This window comes from Euphorbia lathyris, chromosome 9 (assembly GCF_963576675.1).
Source record: "Euphorbia lathyris chromosome 9, ddEupLath1.1, whole genome shotgun sequence".
NCBI classification, from domain to species: domain Eukaryota; kingdom Viridiplantae; phylum Streptophyta; class Magnoliopsida; order Malpighiales; family Euphorbiaceae; genus Euphorbia; species Euphorbia lathyris.
The window spans coordinates 12709481-12729233 of record NC_088918.1 but is presented as its reverse complement, the minus strand read 5'-3'; the positions used below and the strand labels follow the sequence as shown (position 1 = coordinate 12729233).

The window sequence follows — 19753 nt, the reverse complement described above, 5'->3', positions numbered from 1 at the left end:
TAAATTTATTAATTAATATTAATAAACGGGTCGGACTGGACCGGTCAGTGCTATTTTTATTAATTCCAAGCCCACCCAAAAAATAGGTGGGGCTTTAGCGAGCCTGGGCCAGCCTGAGTCTAAGATTAATTTTCATAGTCTAAGCCCGCTCCAAATGACACGGGCCGGACGGGTACTCGGGCCCGTGGATAAATCTAATGACAACTATCAGGTTCGTATCGTATCAATTTCGGGTTAGTGTCAAAATGAGTAAATCCTAATCCAAATCAAAATTTTCATGTCATAATCGGGTTAGTGTCAATTTCGTATCATATTTTAAGGTCACATGTAATTTTACTATATACCTATATTAATGATGACTTTTAAAAATATAAGAGGATATAGTACTAGTTTTAAATATTTTATGTCATTTTTATTTATTAATATGTTAACATTAACCATCCAAAAATATGTTAATATTATGTTTGGGGTCATGTAATGTATTTATAACAATATAGGAGGTTCGAGTTCTGTTTGCAAGTAATAAGTGTAATTTTATTATCTTTATTAATAAAAGTGACATGTAATTATTTCAAAAAAAGTGACATGTAAAAATATGAGAGAATATAACAATAATTTTAAATATTCGTGTCATTTTAGGATTAGCATGAGGTGTCGTTTGGTTCGCGGAATAGAATGGAATGGAATAGAATGGTTATTCCAAAGGAATAGAATAGCAAAGAATTGAATAAAAATTCTTAGGAATTACTATTCCTATGTTTGGTTGGTGGAATAAGGTAGAATGGAATAGATATTTTTTTTATTAAAAAGACAATATTATCCTCAAATGTAATTTCTTATTTATTTTAAAATTTTAATTTTTTACTATAAATTGTTCAAATATTTAATATATATTATTTTAAAAAATATATAAAAAATAGAAAAATGGGAAACACGAAAGACGAAAAAAACACGAAAAATACATTAAAAACGAAAAAACAATAAGAACATGAAAACGGAAAAATTGTAAAAACACGAAAAAAGAGAGGTAAAAAAACAAAATGTAAAAGTGAAAAAAAAAAACATTAAAAATACAAAAACAAAAGAAAAAAATGAGATAAAAGTGGAAAAGGGTGAAAACGCGAAAACATATAAACGTGTTAACACAAAAAAAAACACACGCAAAATATGAAAAAACACAAAAAAATGTGCAAACCGTAAAAAACACAAAAACATGAAAAAAGTGGAAAACACGAAAATGTGAAAAAAAATGAAAAACGTGAAAAAATCGAAAAACACGAAAACATGAAAAAGTGTTAAAAACACGAAAAATGCGTTTGTAACGTTTTTTTATGTTTTTCCGTGTTTCCCAAGTTTTCTTGTTTTTCCCGTTTGTTCACGTTTTTGTATTTTTCACGTTTTGTCATGTTATTGTGTTTTATTTTGCATTTTTTCGATTTTTCACGTTTTAGTTTTTCGGTTTTTCCCCTTTTTGTTTTTTTTCGCGTTTTTGTATTTTTTGTATTTTGTTACTTTTTCGTGTTATTCACGTTTTTTCATGTTTTTCGTATTTTTTCATATTTTTTTTTTGTTTTTAACGTTTTCGTGTTTTGTTTGCGTTTTTCGCATTTTCATGTTTTTCACATATTGTCGCGTTTTTGTGTTTTAGCATTTTTCGTATTTTTTCGCATTTTCATGTTTTTATTTTTCACGTTTTTTAATATTTCGTGTTTTGTCACTTTTTCGCGCTATTCCTATTTTGTGTTTTTCGTGTGTTTGCTTTTTTTTGCGTCTTCTTGTTTTTCGCATTTGTTCACGTTTTCATGTTTTTCGCATATTTTATTTTTTTGCATATTCTCGTGTTTGTAACATTTTCACATTTTTCGTGTTTCATATTTTTCGTATTTTTACATTTTTTAACGTTTTTCCATTTTTCACGTTTTATATGATATAAATTATGGATTGACCAAAATTTATAAGATTTTGGAAAGTGATTAGAGAGAAGATTGAGGATTTAATGGAGGATAATTTTGTAAATTACAAAAATATAATATCAGAATAGGCTATTCCTAACCTAAATTGAAGAATAGCTATTTCATGAAATCAAGGAATATGGATTCCATGGAATAGCTATTCCATAAAAAAAAAATCAACCAAAGGTGGGAATAGCTATTCTTTAGGAATAGGTTATTCTATTCCCCCTCTATTCCGCGAACCAAACGAGCCCTGAATGTCAATCCAATAATGAAATATTACCTATTAAGCTAAACTCAAACACTAAGGTACCGTTTGGTTCATGGAATGGAATAGAATAGTTATTTCTTAGGAATAGAATAGTTATTCCTTAGAAATAGAATACAAGAGAATAGCTATTTTTAGGAATACATATTCCAATGTTTGGTTAAAAGAATGAAATATTTAGAATAAAATTTGATTAAAAGAATGAAATAGGTTAGAATAACTAGTTTTAAAAGCCAAAAGACATATTTATCCTTAAGTTTAATTTCTTACTTATTTTAAAACAGTAAAAACTTATAAAAACACAAAAATACAAAAAAAATACATGAAAATACAAAAAACACGAAAAAACGTGAAAACGCGAAAAACACGTGAAAAATATGAAAAACACAAAACGTAAAAAACACAAAAACCTGGAAAATATAGAAACACATGAAAACAGGAAAAAAATAAAAAAAACGTGAAAACAGTTAAAAACACGAAAACGTAAAAAAAACAAAAAAGGTGAAAAAAATGTGAAAAACACCAAAACGTAAAAAAAATGTTAAAAACACGAAAATATAAAAAAAGGTGAAAATACGAAAACGTGAAAAAAACGAAAACCACGAAACTGTGAAAAAATGTGTTTTTAACATTTTTCACGTTTTCTAGTTTTTCGCGTTTGTTCACGTTTTCGTATTTTTCGCATTGTCACGTTTGTGTTTTTTATGTATTTTTCCATATCTTCGCGTTTTCACGGTTTTCATGTTTTTCTATTTTTTCGTGTTTTTGTAGTTTTCGTATTTTGTCACTTTTTTGAGTTATTCACGTTTTTTCAAGTTTTTGCAGTTTTCGCAGTTTATCACTTTTTCGTCTTATTCACGTTTTTTTCAAATTTTCGTGCTTTTTTTTGCGTTTTCTCATGATTTCGTTTTTTTTTTTGCATTTTTGCATTTTTTCATATACTCATGTTTTTCATGTTTTTCACATTTTTGTGTTTTTTTGCAGTTTTCATGTTATTTCATTTTTTTTACGTTTTCATGTTTTTCGCGTTTGTTCACGTTATCCTATCTTTCGTGTTTTGTCACGTTTTTGCGTTATTCACGCTTGTGTTTTTTTTGCGTCTTTTTGGTTTTTTCACGGTTTTTCACGTTTTTCTTTTTTTTCTCTTTTTTTGTATTTTCGTTTTTTCACGTTTTCGTATTTTTTTTATTTTATCACTTTTTTGTGTTATTCATGATTTTGACATATTCTCCAAATTCTATAATTGTATATTAAAACACGTGTCACGTATAAACATGCTAGAATTTGTATAAATGATGTGCAAATTTTTATCCGATTGCATGGGTCTGAATGCTTATGCACCTTTTGTATCGATATACATATCTAAATTACCGCTCAAGTAAATTTTCCATATAATTATCCAAACTGTATCCAAATATCGGATTTTTATTTTAATTATTCATAATGAATCGTTGGTGGTTCCATGGAACTCTATCTCGAAAGCTCCATGTTTTGAATAATGTGGATTTTTGGTGATTCCCTTAAACTCTACCTTGAAACTCCTTAATCTGAATAATATGGATCTTTTTCATGCTTGCGTTTGAGTGGGTTCTAGCCAAATTGACCATTCCTCTTTAAGATATGTTATTATGTTGTCAATTTTAAGATTATATCTAACTCGTCTAGATTTTAAGTTACCTTAAGATTTTTCTATTTTTCAAATTGTATATGAGAATACATATTTTTCTCTTCTTTTATTCGACTTTTTTTCTTTACGGTTCTTTCGAATTCCATACTTTCTATCAAATCCTTACTTCAATGACTTTCTCGAGTCTATAATATAAAGTTTTTGGTGACAACTTCACATGTCTAAGGTTCTATCGAATTTGTCTTTAGCGTTGGATATTTATCCTGCAAGTGACTTATGCCATATGTTTGGATAATCTGACCTTTCTATAAGGCTCTACCGGATATATCTTATAAGGATTTTTGCGTTGTGTGTAGTTTCCCAACGAAAAAAGACACAAAACTTTAGATTTTCCAGTGTTTAGGATTTTTTTATTCGCTTGAAAGTTCTTTATCCATATCTAATTATTTGGAAACTTTCTCTATGCAACAAACCACACGAAAGGTGTCTACTTGGATCTAAATTTAGGGAAGCTTTTCTACCCATATTTATCACATACGGAAGCCCTCCACTTATTCTTTATAATTCGAAAACTTTAGTTCACATTCTAAACACATGAAAGCTTTCCATCCGAATATAAACATTGGCAAACTTTATATCCGTAACCCCAATGTAAAGAAGTCAATATATGAAGTATATATCTACTCATGACCAGACAACAGATTCACTTACCAAACCTGACATGAAAGATGTTAGTGTGGAACATCTTAGATCCTAAGATTTATGTTGGATGTAAACATACTTCTAGTTCATGTATTTTGAAAACATGATTATTCAATTAAGGTTGAATATTTACAATACACGATGAAATTATTTATTAACATTTGTTGTTATTCTTTTATGCATGTTAGACAGAGAAATATCTCACTCATACAAGTGTTTACCGTTATTTTATCATATGATGACAAAAAGAGTAAGGATGCGACTGTTTTTTTTTATGAAATCGATATTTGTTCAATAAACATAAGCCACCTTGCATAAAGGATGAAATTAGTTTCATTTAAAGCACAGGATGAATATATACATATGTTATGACATATAAGAGAGTTATATGGTATCAAAACCACAGTAACTTGAGATATTCTATCTTTACAGTTAGAAATATATGTAGTGTAGACTAAAGTTAAATGTTTTGGCACATTTGAACTGAAACTTTTGTTTGGTGTCATTGAGATAGAAATGCTCTTTTTTTTAAAGGAAATGATAGAACACCATAACACATGATTTCATACCATGTGTGCTTTGCGAAAACGAGATGGAAAAGCATTATATATAATGGATCTCTACTTTTTCTAGTGTGAGACTCACATCGTGAAACTATGGCTCTCGAATTTATTCTGTCCTTAGCACCCTCAATTTGTTCTAAAAGTATGATTTGATTTGAGGAAGGAAATTCTGAAAACCATGAGATAATTCAGATCATAAAAGAACCCGACCATTTAAGCAAATTAGACCACGATGGAAGAAACATATCTAAGAGTATCTATATTTCACCGTCATGAAAGTTATACATGTGTGCATATTTATGAAAATAGAAAATTGTAATGAGATCAATTTATTACATAGATGGAATCTGGGATAAAACATACAACCTGTAACGATCCATGTGCAATCAAAAGGCTATATATCTCAAACGATCGTATAATTATAGATTTGATACATGTCCATTGAGCATCTATATATCTCCAACGAGTGTATCACGTTAGAGCTCTTGAGTGCATGTCGGTCACACGAGCTATTTGCAAGTATGAATGGAAATGAGAAGTGATAAGGAATATGTTATGTCACATGTGAGTGAGAGATGTTGGAAATATTTGATAGGATCATATATAATCTATCCATAGCAGAAATGATTTGGATATATGTTAAATGTATAACAACCTGACCCAATACCATGTAGATATTATTCACTTTGGCCAAATCCAACATATTGGGGCTCACAACTTTAAAATGCGTCTGCATGTACTGAATACATACCTTACTAATAAGCCTCAATCACTCTCTCCATTTTCGATGTGAGATTCATTTCCTTCCTACCCCCATTGCCACCCCTTAGGTCGCTCCTTACTCAGACCTCTACCCCGACACCACCCACATCGGACCGGATCGTTACAGGCCCATCAACTTCCGACTGATTCGCATCGTACGTGGAGAGTCAACTCTAATACCAATTGTAACAATTTGACCCAATACCATGTAGATATTATCCTCTTTGACCTAAATCAAAGACCTTCAGTCTCATAGCTTTAAAATGTGTTTGCATATATTGAATACACACCTTACTAATAAGCCCTAGTCACACTCTCTCCATTTTCGATGTGAGATTCAATTCATTCCTACACCCATCGTCATCCTGTCGCTCCTTGTTCAGACCTTCTACCTCGACGTCACTCACTCAAGACCAAATGGGCAACTGTGGTTAAGGCCCAGTTGGTGGCTACATAAATAGATAGCCACAACCCGTAACCTAAAAAGAGGAGAAACCCTAATCTAGCTTATTAGAGAGAGTGTTCAATAGCCTCTTTCTCCTCCTCTTTGAAACGTTTCTCTCCTCAGTCTCAACGTTCTGCAAATCATTCCTACCCCAATCGATCATGTCTTCTCCCTATTAACCTCCGCGTAGTTGATTCATGACCAGTAACATGAAAATCATGGTTTTCATGTCTGCTACGATCAACTCTACAAATTTCCACGTTACAAAAACTAACCCAATAACCCGTATCTATATTCGTTTATATGCGCCATGTAAACCTTCACTCTCAAATTTGAAATCACTATCATTTTAGGTCGGCTCTTTTATTTTTTTGTAACTTCATTCTTATTCCCAATCACTCTCATTTGAGGTCGGCTCTCTCTCTTCTTTTCAATTTGTAAATTTTTTTCAAATTTTTTTTGAGGTGGGCTCTCACTCATCTTTTCTCATATCAAAATCAGATTCCCTATAAATGAATGAAAACGTAATCAATTTGATTTTGGCAGATAAATACATAGTGCATTTAATTTTAGGTAAAACAATTTTTTTTTTTTGTATGCCAAAAAACCCTTTATCTTTTCCTTTTTCTTTTTTTGGTTACTTATCTTTCTTATAATTTGCAGCCACACATTTTATTCACATCTCCTATACTTTAATTTTGAATTTTTCTACCTAAATTCACATGCAATTTTTCCTGTAGCTCTCTCTACTAAAAACCCAGTTCTAGTAGGATCCATCCATGGAGGACAATCTGTTGCTCACCTTTGTAATTGGCATTATTGGTTAGTAATTATTTATTTTAATTTCTTTTCCTTTCTATTATTTTCTTTTTTAAAAGAAGTTTTTGGGCGATTAATAATTGTATTTTTAATTTGTATAATTGCAGGTAATCTCATTTCTCTACTGGTTTTTATTTCCCCCATGTAAGTAATAAGAAACATGAAAATTGAGTTTTTAATTTATTTTGTTTTCTTCTTCTTGAATCCAATTAGTTAGCATTTTCTTTACTCTAATTTAATGATTTAAAAGAAAAAATCATGAATCATATGATATGCAAAATTTGTGGAAGAGGATAGATTTTGGTGGGTAATTGTTAATTATTAGGGATAATTATGATTTTTTTTTCAAAATTCTTTGGTAAAATTTAAGATTTACAAGAAGGGAAATTGGTGGAAAAAGATAGATTTTGATGGGTAATTATTAATTAGGAATGATTATGATTTTTTTGAAACTCTTTAAGGTTTACAAGAATGGACATTGTGGAAAAAGATAGATTTTGATGGGTAATTATTAATTAGGGATAATTATGATTTTTTTAAAACTCTTGTGTAAAATTTAAGATTTATAAGAATGGACATTGTGGAAAAAGATAGATTTTGGTGGGTAATTATTAATTAAGAATAATTAAGATTTTTCTTTGGGTAAAATTTAAGATTTTAAGCTGTCCATATATAGATTGTTTTCTTTCAAAAATTCATTAATTAAAAAAAATTAATTACAAAAATTACTTCATTTCTTCCTTGATATTGGAGGATGCTGTGGAGTCAGTTTTTCTAGACTGATCCCGGGTTGAGCTGTCTTGTTTGTTTGTTTTTTCTTTCCTTTTCTACCAAAAAAAATTACAAAAATTACTTTTTTAAGACTAATTATTTAATCTTAAAAAAAGACTAATTATTTAATAATTAATTAATTTTTTTAATTTTTTTACCAGGTTTGGAACGATCCTATTGATATTAAATTATTAAATTAGGTTAATTAAAAGGAGGAGAGATTAATAATATTTTTTATTTATTTATATAAATGTAATTTTTGTTAAGTTAAACTTATGCGGATTGAATTTAAAATTTGATTTTAAAGTTTGAATCCGGATCATACTAAGTTTGAGTTGAATGTTTATGTTCCAATCCGATATATATATATATATATATATATATATATATTAATGAAAAAAAACATTTTGAAATTTTTTATTTTAACACATCATATTTCTCGTTTTTTTTTGTCGCATTAATCCTCATGTTTGCTAAATTCGTTAAAGAACATTATTCGTTTCACTTGTGTGTAAAATCATATATTTTTACAATTCCAAATATATAAAAAAATATATTTTTTTTAGAAAAAACAAAAAATATATTTTTTTTTGAAAAGACAAAATATATATTTTTAAACTATTGAAAATATAATTTTTTAATGTGAATAACAGAATATTAACTGATTTTTCTGTTGAAAATAAACTTGACAGAAAGACATTTTGTGGAGTGGTGAAGAAGAAATCAACGGAGAATTACAAAGTTGATCCCTATATTACAACATTATTGAGCACAAGTCTGTGGAGTTTTTATGGAATTCTTAATCCTGATGGTTTACTTATCCTCACCATTAATGGGACAGGTGTCGTCTTCCAGTCCGTCTATCTTACTCTCTTTATCATCTATGCTCCTAAGGATAAAAAGGTCATTTTATTTTATTTTTATTGTTTCTTTATTAATCTATTTTCCTCTTATATAATTAACCCAATTTTCAAAAAAAAAAAAAAAAAAAAAAAGTAGTCCAAGAACTTATTTGAAAAAGTCTAAGGACATCTTCAACTTTAAAAATAATTAAGTAACCCCTTAAAATTAGGGTAAACTACTTGATAGACCAGGCAAAGCGACACACGACACGAACACGACACGCTTTTTTTAGTGTTAGTGTTTAGGGTTTTATGACACCGCACGAAATGACACGTTAATTTTCGTGTCGTGTTCATGTCAACCCGAAAACACGAAACTGATCTGAAATTTAATTACAAATATACCCTTATAACACGAACCCAAAACCTGACATGACACGAACACGAAAATTGCCAGGTGTATTCGTGTTAGACAGGCGTGTTGAACATGTTAGGTCGTGTTAGGAGGTCAAGTCGTGTCAATTTAATTGGTTGTGTAAAAAATTCGTGTCGTGTCGTGTTTACCGTGTCAAGAGCAGGTCGTGTTCGTGTTCTGATTTTGTGACACGAAAAGTTTTCGTGTCGTGTTCGTGTTTCAGGTGTTGACATGAACCCGAAACCTGACACGATACGAACACGACACGAACACGAAAATTGCCAGGTCTAATACTTGATATACAACCTTTGTCATATTTTACAATTTGGTGTATAACTTTTATTTTTATACAAATTTTTTTTGTGACTTCCTACTAAAATGCACAACCGATAATTATGACTGATCAACTTGAAGTCAACACGTTACGTCAGCAATTTGACCTAACTAAAAGTCAAAAGTTGATCGGTCAATGCACCACGTCAGCAAATTTGACTTTAAAGGAGGTCAAATTACTGACATGGTGACTTCGCGTTGACCAGTTATAATTACTGGCTGTACACTTTAGTGTGAGATCACCAAAAGGTTGTACAATTTTATGTGCAAAATTGAAGATTATACACCAAAATGTAAAAAATGATAAAAGTTGAAAACCATATATGTAATTTACCCTTAAAATTGTTCAAAGTGACATTATTAGTCCTTTAAAAATCACGCATGATAGTGCAAGTAGCGATTTGGATAAGTTGAAACGTATATCACTTTAAACTACTTTAAGGTCAATATGTCATTTTACATATTGAAAATGACTTTAGTTAAAAAAAAAGGGTAAATTTCAAATAAAACCCATATGGTTTTACTAATTTTCAGATAAAGGAATGTGATTTACTTTTTTTCAAAGTAAGGACTGATGTTTTCAACTTTAGCAAAATAAGGACTTTTTCGATTGATACTATTAAAATCACCCTTGACGACTTTAAAAATGATATATTTTAAGAACTACTAATATTCTAAGCAACTTTAATCCTTCAACTTTTTTATTTTGAGATTATTTAGATAATGTTTGGTAAAGAGAGATAAAGTTAATGTTTAGAGAGAGAAAGTTCCAAAAAATATGATTTTCGAAAATCGAAAATGTAGTTCCATAGCAAATATGACATTGAACAACTTTAATTCTTGAAAATTTTCATTTTCAGGTTGTTAAAGATGGTTTTAATAGCATTAATCCAAAATGTCATTGTTTTCTTAAAAGTGCGAAACCTCAATCATCGTTTTGACAAAAAGTAAACCACAGTCCTTTATCTGAATATTAGTGAAACCATATGGGTTTATTTGAAATTTACCCTAAAAAAATCACATATGACAATCACATGGCCGATTCTTACTCTACATGCTAGTAAAAAAAGTAAACTTAATACATACGCAGCCCCCTGAACTTGTTATTTTTTTTCATTTTACCCCCTAAACTTAAGAGACAACCTATTGACCCTTTAAACTTCCAAAAAGCCACTCAATTTACTTCTTCTCTCCGACATGGCGCTTGGATTATTGCAGCTTTGTATTTTTCCAGGTCAGCGCCACGTCGGAGAGAATGGGTAAATTGGATGGTTTTTTGAAAGTTTAAGGGGTCAATAAATTGTCTCTTAAATTGAGAGGGTAAAAAAAAAAAGACAAATTCAGGGGGCTATGTATATATTAAACCATAAACATTATACTTTTTATTTACTTAATTTAAGTGTTTGAAATTGTAAGTAATATACACATGGCTGCAATATATATGTGTTTGTCGAGTTTTTATATTAAGTACCCGGTCTTCCATATCACTTGGAGGACCCCTAATTCACATTTGGACACGTGTATTGTGACCCCACATAATAATTAAAAGGCTTAATAGGCACCCAGCCCCCTAAACTTGTAACTTTTTTTTACCTGACCCCCTCAACTTAGGGGACAACCTCTCAACCCTTCAACTCTCCAAAAACATCATATACAGCCCCTTACATCCATATGTTCGGTCAAAATATTGACCCGTGTAGAAAATGTGCTTGACTGTTGACCACACCAATGTCACGTGTCAATTTTTTATTAAATTTTTCCATTCTGGCATAAGAATTCTGATCGAAATCCATCTCTGGTAGTTGCTCGCCTAGCACAAATGGGCTTGCTCGCCGAGCAGGGGTCTCAATGGAAAAATTTAATAAAAAATGACACATGACATTTGTGTGGTCAACAGTCAAGCGCGTTTTCTACACGGGTCAATATTTTGACCGAACATAGGAGTGTAAGGGGCTGTATGTGATGTTTTTGGAGAGTTGATGGGGTTGAGAGGTTGTCCCCTAAGTTGAGGGGGCTAGGTGAAAAAAAAGTTACAAGTTTAGGCGGTTGGGTGCCTATTAAGCCTAATTAAAATAGTGAGACATCTTATAATATGCGTGAGTCCATATTACATGTGTCAAAATATATATGGAAGGTCCTCCATTTGACATGAAGAACTTGATGCTTCTAATAATTTACCGTGTTTGTCACATCATTATTTCAGTGATTTTTTATATTGATTGGAATGATTTTAAAAAAACTTTATATATATTTTTTTTATTATTATTAAACTGATTGTTATATATTACTAATAATTTTCAGATTAGAACAGCAAAGCTTGTGGGGCTATTAAATGTGGGTTTTGTTGGGTTAGTGATAGCAGTAACTCTTTTTGCTATACATGGACGTCATTTGAGGCTTACCGTTGTTGGGCTCCTCTGTTCTGCATTTACCATTGCTATGTATGCAGCTCCTCTATCAGCCATGGTATTATATATTCATATTCATCTTCATTTTATTTAATTAACTACAAAATAATTATTGCTTTTTTTATTTTAACTATATCGATGATTACTGAAGTTTGAGCGGTAATTTTCACGTGATCTGGCCAGTCACCGTATAAATTACAAAATATATATTTTTTTAAATTCTTAATTATATTTTATAAGGTAAATTTCAAATAAAAACCCTGTGGTTTCACTAATTTTCAGATAAAGGACTGTGGTTTACTTTTTATCAAAACGAGGATTGAGGTTTCACACTTGGATTAATGCTATTAAAACTATATTTAACGACCTTAAAATGAAAATTTTCAAGAATTAAAGTTGTTCAATGTCATATTTTCTATGGAACTACATTTTCGATTTTCGAAAATCATCTTTTTTGGAACTTTCTCTCTCTAAACATTAACTTTCTCTCTTTTTACCAAATTTCATCTAAATGATCTCAAAATAAAAAAGTTAAAGAATTAAAGTTGCTTAGAATATTAGTAGTTCTTAAAATATGTCATTTTTGAAGTCGTCAAGGGTGATTTTAATAGTATCAATCGAAAAAATCCTTATTTTGCTAAACTTGAAAACCTCAATCCTCATTTTGACAAAAAGTAAACCACAATCCTTTAATTGAAAATTAGTGAAACCACAGAGGTTTTATTTAAAATTTACCCTATTTTATCGATGATCACTGAACTTTTGAGATCTATTTCATAATTTTTTATTATTTAATTTTAGTGAGTCGTTTTAACAATTTGTGACAATGGAATATTGATGTGACCATAAAACAGTTGACGATATGTCAACTAAGCGTCATATCACATAAGAATATAGTTTCTTCATTTTATGTGCGTCTTACCTGCAACGCGTGACTGCCCACTTCAACTATGAAAGTCAAACATGACATTTAATTAGCACATAATCAACTGTCTTCTGTGCTAACCGAGTTTCTAATGAGTTTTTAATGTTGTCACACTCGAACCGGCCAGGTTTTCGGTCTGGATCACGGTGGGTGTGTTAATTTTCAATAACTTGATAAAAACTGTGGTCAACCCAAGATCCGATGTGACCTTTTTTTTTTATTTTTTTAAATGAATTAAAAAAAGTTAAAAATAAAAACATTACTTTAAAAAATTGGATTTTAAGTTGCATTACTTTTATAATTCATTGTTTTTTTTTATTTCTACCGAAATAATAATATTTTTTTTTTGGAATAATAATAGTTTGATGATGAAATTGATATAATCTGACTGAAAAACAATGATCATGAATCTATAAAGCTTATTAGGTTATATGGTTGGACAAAATAATTCTATTTTTCAAGTGATGTATATCTAATTTATAATTATATATATGTTATGTTATTCGGTTTGATCAATTTGGATTTTTTAGTTAAACCAAGTGATCCATAATTCAACTATATATCCGGTTTGACATTCGATCTATACATAAATTGACTAAAATAATAAGTATATTGAAATCAAAATTTCTTAATTTTATTAAAAGTACATAAAGTTCCATAAAATAATTTTATATATATATATATATATATATATATATATATATATATATATATATATATATATATAATCAAATGTTTATGTTACGTCAATATTTCAGATGAATTTTACTGAAATCAAATGTAAATTTTATCATTTTATTAAAAGAAAATAAAATAGAGTTACTCCTGTAAAATAAGCCCTAAATTTTATTAAGCGTCCGTTTATTTCACCTGCTCCTGTTTGTTGTTTACTGCTGTTGTTAGCTGTTTGCTGATAGGTAGCAGATACTAGTTGATTTTTCTGTAAAAAGCGGCTGTTTCGAATTTTTATTAAACGCTTTTTCTTTTACTGTTTAGACTTAAAAGGCAAAAAACAGTTTTGAAAATCGAAAACAAACGCTCACTGAATTTATTCCATGTTTGCTCTATCTTATTTGTGTGTAACAGAGATTAGTGATAAAGACAAAGAGTGTAGAGTACATGCCATTCTTCCTCTCTTTCTTCCTCTTCCTCAATGGATGTGTTTGGGGAACTTATGCTTTGCTTCTCAAAGACTTTTATATTGGGGTAAGTTACTTACTATTATTATTTACTTAAGACTATGAATAATAAGCTATACTAGAAGTAAATAGGGTGTTAACGAATCGAACAGAGGACGAGTTTGGATAGATTTGATATTGACTCATTAATGTCTCGAGTCAAGCCATCTCGAACCGAGTTTTGATTGAGCTTTGACTGAATCGAGCTTTAACCAAATTTATCGTAAATGTATAGAACAAATACATATAAGACAAAAATAAAATTCCTATACTTGTCATGGTCGAGCTCTACTTGATGCTAGTTGTTGAAGAAAACAGACTTATAGGTCGTAAATGACATTGTTGCTGGCGTGCTTCTGTATAGACGACAATTGCTAGTTATACCAGTGTAGATGACAAAATAGATAGAGATGGAATTTAGAAAGCGAGAATCAAATTAGTTTTTAGAGTTCGTAGTATATTATAAATTTTTAATTTTTAGACTAACCAAAGCCCTAAAACAACCATTAAATTTTAAATTTTATTAGCATTTGACCAGATTTAACCTTTGTTTAAGAAAAAAAGTCCTAAAATTTGGGAAAGAGTGATATTTTTACAAAATAAGTGTTAGATGTGAAACAAATGTAAGAAATAATCTTCTACACTTAAAATATATTTTTTTCCTCTATTAATTAAAAAATTCTGACATATTTATTTTCTAAAATATAATTATTTTCATTTGATTGTTTTTTCCACATTTCATATAATTACAAAATTATATTTTAAACAAGTGAAATAGAGAAAATAAAATCTAAAATTATTGTAATGTATTTCAAAAATTATATGGGCTTTCTCCTATTTCTTTTGGATTAAAAATGAGCATCGTCTTTTATTGGGTTCTAGGGCCCTTTTGATTTACATGTTTGTTGTTGCTGTTAGCTATTTACTGTTACTAATAGATAATAAATATTAATTGATTTTTTTTTATTAAAAACAGTTGTTTCGAATTTTTACCAAACTTTTTTTTTGTCAGAATTAAAAGATTAAAGAAATTTAAAAAAAATGGAAATAAACCTACACCTAATATAAGTAACTATATCATTATGAAAGACTTTTTTTTTTTGTTTTTTCATTTTTAATCTTAATTGTCAAAATTGTAAAAAAAAAAGTATTAATTTCATCTCAAATTATATTCTTTACACTTTGTAATAAAGTTTTTATAGTTTGTCCGTATGTATATTACACATATCAAAAACTGCTTGCGAACTATTTAAAATGCATATTTCAAAAGCCATATTATACATGTGAAATGAATAACACTTTACTAATCGAGTTTTATGTTCAGAATTTGACTTTTTTTTTATCATCAAAGATTAAATGTAACAAAAAAAAAAAGGATCAATGACTTGGATGCTTTTTTTTTTTTAAAATCTTATATTGCTCGAAATTTTACTGTGTAAAATTGAAGGGTAAACTACACCCAAAGTTAGGGCTGTCAATTAGTTGGGGATTCTCCATCCCCATTGGAGACCCGATGGGGTGGGAAATCCCTGTTTGGGATCCCCATGGGGCGGGGATGGTTTGTATATTGTTCCCAACAGTCGTAGATGGGGCGGAGATGGTTATAAGTGTCTCATCCCCATCACCGTCTCCATCCCCATCTCCGAATGTTCCCAATGGGAATCCGAACGGATCCCCGACTAAATACCCGAATATAGAAAAATATATATATTATTAATTTATTTTGGACTTATTTTTATTTTATGCTTTGAATCTTTGTTTATAATTGTTTAGTTAATTTTCTATGTCTAGTAGTTTATGATCTTATATATCCCTGAAATAGTAGTTTATGACTTAAAAAAATTATATACTACAAATTAATGTTTTACGAGAAAAAGTAAAAAATTTAAAAACTTAAACGGGGATGAGGATTCCTCGCGGGGACTGAGATTCCCCGCGGGGCGGGGATGGTAGCCAAATTTTTTCCATTTGTAATTCGAGGACGGGGACAGAAAATCCCCGATAGCTAGTGGTCGGGGATGGTTAATGCAATCCTCGCCCCGCCTCGTTTACAGTCCTACCCATAACTAGTGAACTTTATTTATTTTCATAGTATGACCACTAAACTTCAAAACATAACATAAAGGGCAAATTATAAATCTAGACCAACTGCAGGAGTCTATTAACATATTTGACTCACTTTGCTCCTATTTCACTAAATTAGACACTTTCATCCTTTTTGGACAAATATACCCCTAGTTCTTCTTCTTCTTCTTCTTCAACTGAAGGGTCTACAGGATTATTACTCGGCTTCTCCACTGGAAAATAAACTAGATACAGCTGCTGCTGATAAATTTCTTGCCGTTCATTTGCGTTCCTCCACCTCCGGCTGATGTTGATCTGAGTTTCCTTGGACGAAGTTGCCATGGTTGAGTTTATTTCTTGATTCTACGGTTGTTTCAATGGTTGATTATATGGAGGATTCAGACGCGTTTTTTATTTTTTAGCGGTGAAGAAGAAGAATTATGTGAAAGAAAATGGTATTGTTTCAATTTCCTCCATTTTCCTTCATTTTCGTCGCATTTGTGACAAAATTTATCGCATTTTGTCACAAATACGACAACAGTTGTTGCATCTGCGCTGTCACAGCTGCGACATGAGTAATTTTATCGTAGATGTGACAAATTTTGACACAAATGCGACAACTGTTGTCGCAATTATGACGAAATACGATAAATTTCGTAACAAATGCAACAAAATGGAGGAAATTGAAACGATACCATTTTCATAATGGAGCTTTATAATCTATTATTTCTCTCTATATAAACCACCGTCATTTCTCTCTCTAGACTTGGCGGTAATGCTGCTTTCGTCAGTTTGAGATGACGAAGAAGACGTTGAGAGTCTGAGGAAGAAGGTAAATTGAAATAAGGGTATTCTTGTCCAAAATGGATGAAAGTGTCTAATTTGGTGAGATAGAAGCAAAGTGGGTCAAATATATTAATAGACCCCTTCAAATAGGCTAGATTAGTAATTAGCCCTAACATAAAAGCCACTCAATTTTTAACTTTCTAACATTATGACCATTAAACTTCAATTAACGCCTCAAAATGGTCGATGATTATATCTAAACAACTTTAATTCTTCAAAATTTTCCGTTTTGAGGCCATCTAGGTATTGTTTGGTTAGGAGAGAAAATAAAGTTTTAGATAAAGAAAACTCCAGAAATGGTGATTTTAACGTGGTTCCATTGTAGATGTCGTTCTAAACAACTTTGATTCTTGAACATTTTTATTCCGAAGTCGTCAAAGGTCATTTTGATATGTTGATTAAAATTCAATAGCCAGAATGTAAAAAAAAAAAAAATAGAATCATTTTTATATTACATTTTGAAATTTAATAACCAAGACAAAAGGTGTAAAATTCAATTCACATTAATATAATTTATTCATAAAATTTAATGATGAGAAAGTTAAATTAATTTCTCAAAGTATTATTTCCCCCCTTTTTTTTGTGAGGAATCCTTTACATAAAAATATAATACACAATCTAGTCAAATCCTAAATTATTGGTACCAACCTCACTTTTGCAATTTTATATTTTCATATCATATGATTCATTTTTTTTTCATTATTTCATGTATGATTATTATTTTCTCATTATTTCATGTATGATTAACTCTAGTAGTGTTTAGACCTGTTCACGGCCTCTGATACCCATCCGTCCTGCCCAGGTCCGTGTCCTCTGGATCTGACTTAGATAAAAAAATTGTCTTTAGGTCTAGGTCCGCTAAAGTCCGTCTATATTTTGAGTGGATTTGGAATTATAAAAATAGCACGGGCCGGCCCAATCCGACCCATCTATTAATATTAATTAATAAATTCAAATATTTAAATATTAATATATATTTTTAAGTACAAATTATATTTTGTATTAATCAAAATTATACCTATATATTTAGATGAGTTTATAGGGAAAATTACACAAAAATTCATATTTTAAAAACTATTTACAATATGTCAAATCATAATTTTGGATTATATCAAACTAATAAAATCAGTACTTTTAATATATTTTAAGGATTGGAATTTATCAATTAGAAATCTAGAATATATTTTCTAGGATTTATGATTTATGAATTAGAGTCTAGATTTCTTAAATTACAGTATAAAATCATAATATATAAAAAATAATGACATATTAAGAATTAAGTTTGATGATATGACTTAATTGTAATTTTGTACTTAATTATGATATTCATGTATTTGACCCGAGTTTATATGGGTTGGACTTGAGATTTGATTTTTGAGCCCGAACCCGCCTAAATTAACAGCGGACTGTGTTAGGTCTGGGTTGAGCATTTTTAGATAAAAGTCCGCTGGGTCCGGCCCATGAACAGGTCTAGTAGTGTTCACGTGGACACTGATTGAAAACAAGCCTTAAGATGATTTTAATCGCTATCATTAGATTCCAATAATAAGGTTTAGATCTAACAGTGACTAAATTCATTTGATCATTCAGAATCCAGGTGAACATTAACTCCAACAGATTAATTAATTAAATGCTAAATAATTTCCTTTCTTTCTTTTTTAAAGGTACCAAATGCAGTTGGGTTCATACTGGGGTCAACACAATTGATTCTTTATGCAATATACAGAAACAAATCATCATCTACAACTGAATCAATGGATGAAGAAATGCATTCTCCATCATTTAATAAAAATAATAATAATAAAATTGAAAAAGATGAAGAAAAAGAAGGAGGATCCATTGATGATCATGATGGGAAGAACAGAAACCTTACTCAGATAAAAAGTCTGCCAAATCCATCTGTAGATCGACAGACAAGTTTGAAGAACATTATAAAAACTGTTTCTTTGAATGCTTGTGATCTACAATCTGCTAATTGGTTCAATTCTCTCAATGATGTTCGTAATGGAAAAATTTAATTACTCCTCCTTGTTGCTTTTTTAATTATTGGATTTAGTATGTCATGACATCAATTTGAAAAAAAGAAAGAAAGAAAGAAAGTTGTTTGTGTATTTACCCATATTGTTTCTATATATTATTTGTTAGATGTGATAGATTATAAAATAAAGACCTAATACATCACCACCAGCTCACTGAACTTATCCAAAATAGTAGATTGGCTTTTTGAGCTTTGCGAGTGCCTCACCAGCTCTTTAAACTTGCTTATTTCGTATCACCAGCTACCTAAACTTGTCCATAAAAGTAGATTAGCTCCTTGAACTTTGCAAGTGTTTCACCAGGATAACCAAGTTTAGGAAGTTAGTGAGATACCTGCAAAGTTCAGGGAGCTAATATACTTTTATGGACACGTTTAGGGAACTGGTGATACGAAATAAGCAAATTTAGGGAGCTGGTGAGATACTTGCAAAGTTTAGGTAGCCAATCTACTGTTTTGGACAAGTTCAGGGAGCTGGTAATATATTAGGCCTAAAATAAACAATGTGAAATTACAGAAAGAATCTGAAATTACATTAAATTATATGAAATGAAGTGAAAACAACAGAAAGTGTATGAAATATGTTTAATCGTTTCATGAGAGGAGAAACATGGAAATGAAGAATCTGAGGCATGTATGAATAGTCTCTTTAAGACAGATTTTGTATTATTGACGATAGTCTTCTAGGATTGCTCAAGATTGGAGTAATAAATAGTGTAACATAATATAAATCTGATATGGATTCGTGACGATAATGATGGTTTTAATCTTAAACCAACAAATAATGTTTTCTTCACT

The 19753-nt window shown here is 30.1% G+C and overlaps 1 protein-coding gene across 2 annotated transcripts; it reads left to right on the top strand.

The window, feature by feature from the left end:
- Nucleotides 1-6861: 6861 nt before the first annotated feature.
- LOC136206906 (bidirectional sugar transporter SWEET16-like) lies at nt 6862-19033 on the top strand. Of its 2 annotated transcripts, XM_065998115.1 has the most exons (7): nt 6862-6892; nt 7060-7141; nt 7246-7282; nt 8602-8812; nt 11801-11965; nt 13919-14038; nt 18585-19033. In XM_065998115.1, exons 2-7 carry the CDS (start codon nt 7099-7101, stop codon nt 18936-18938), a joined length of 930 nt encoding a protein of 309 aa, XP_065854187.1. In that variant the 5' UTR covers nt 6862-6892; nt 7060-7098; the 3' UTR covers nt 18939-19033. The 2 variants fall into 2 exon arrangements, with proteins under 2 accessions (XP_065854187.1, XP_065854186.1); XM_065998114.1 differs by lacking the exon at nt 6862-6892 and having other exon boundaries at nt 6974-7141.
- Nucleotides 19034-19753: the final 720 nt, after the last annotated feature.

Coding starts and splice junctions, on each gene's coding strand:
- LOC136206906 (XM_065998115.1), top strand. CDS start 7,099: ATGGAGGACAATCTGTTGCTCACCTTTGTAATTGGCATTATTG. Junction 8,813..11,800: donor ATGCTCCTAAGGATAAAAAG/GTCATTTTATTT, acceptor AATAATTTTCAG/ATTAGAACAGCAAAGCTTGT. Junction 14,039..18,584: donor TCAAAGACTTTTATATTGGG/GTAAGTTACTTA, acceptor TCTTTTTTAAAG/GTACCAAATGCAGTTGGGTT.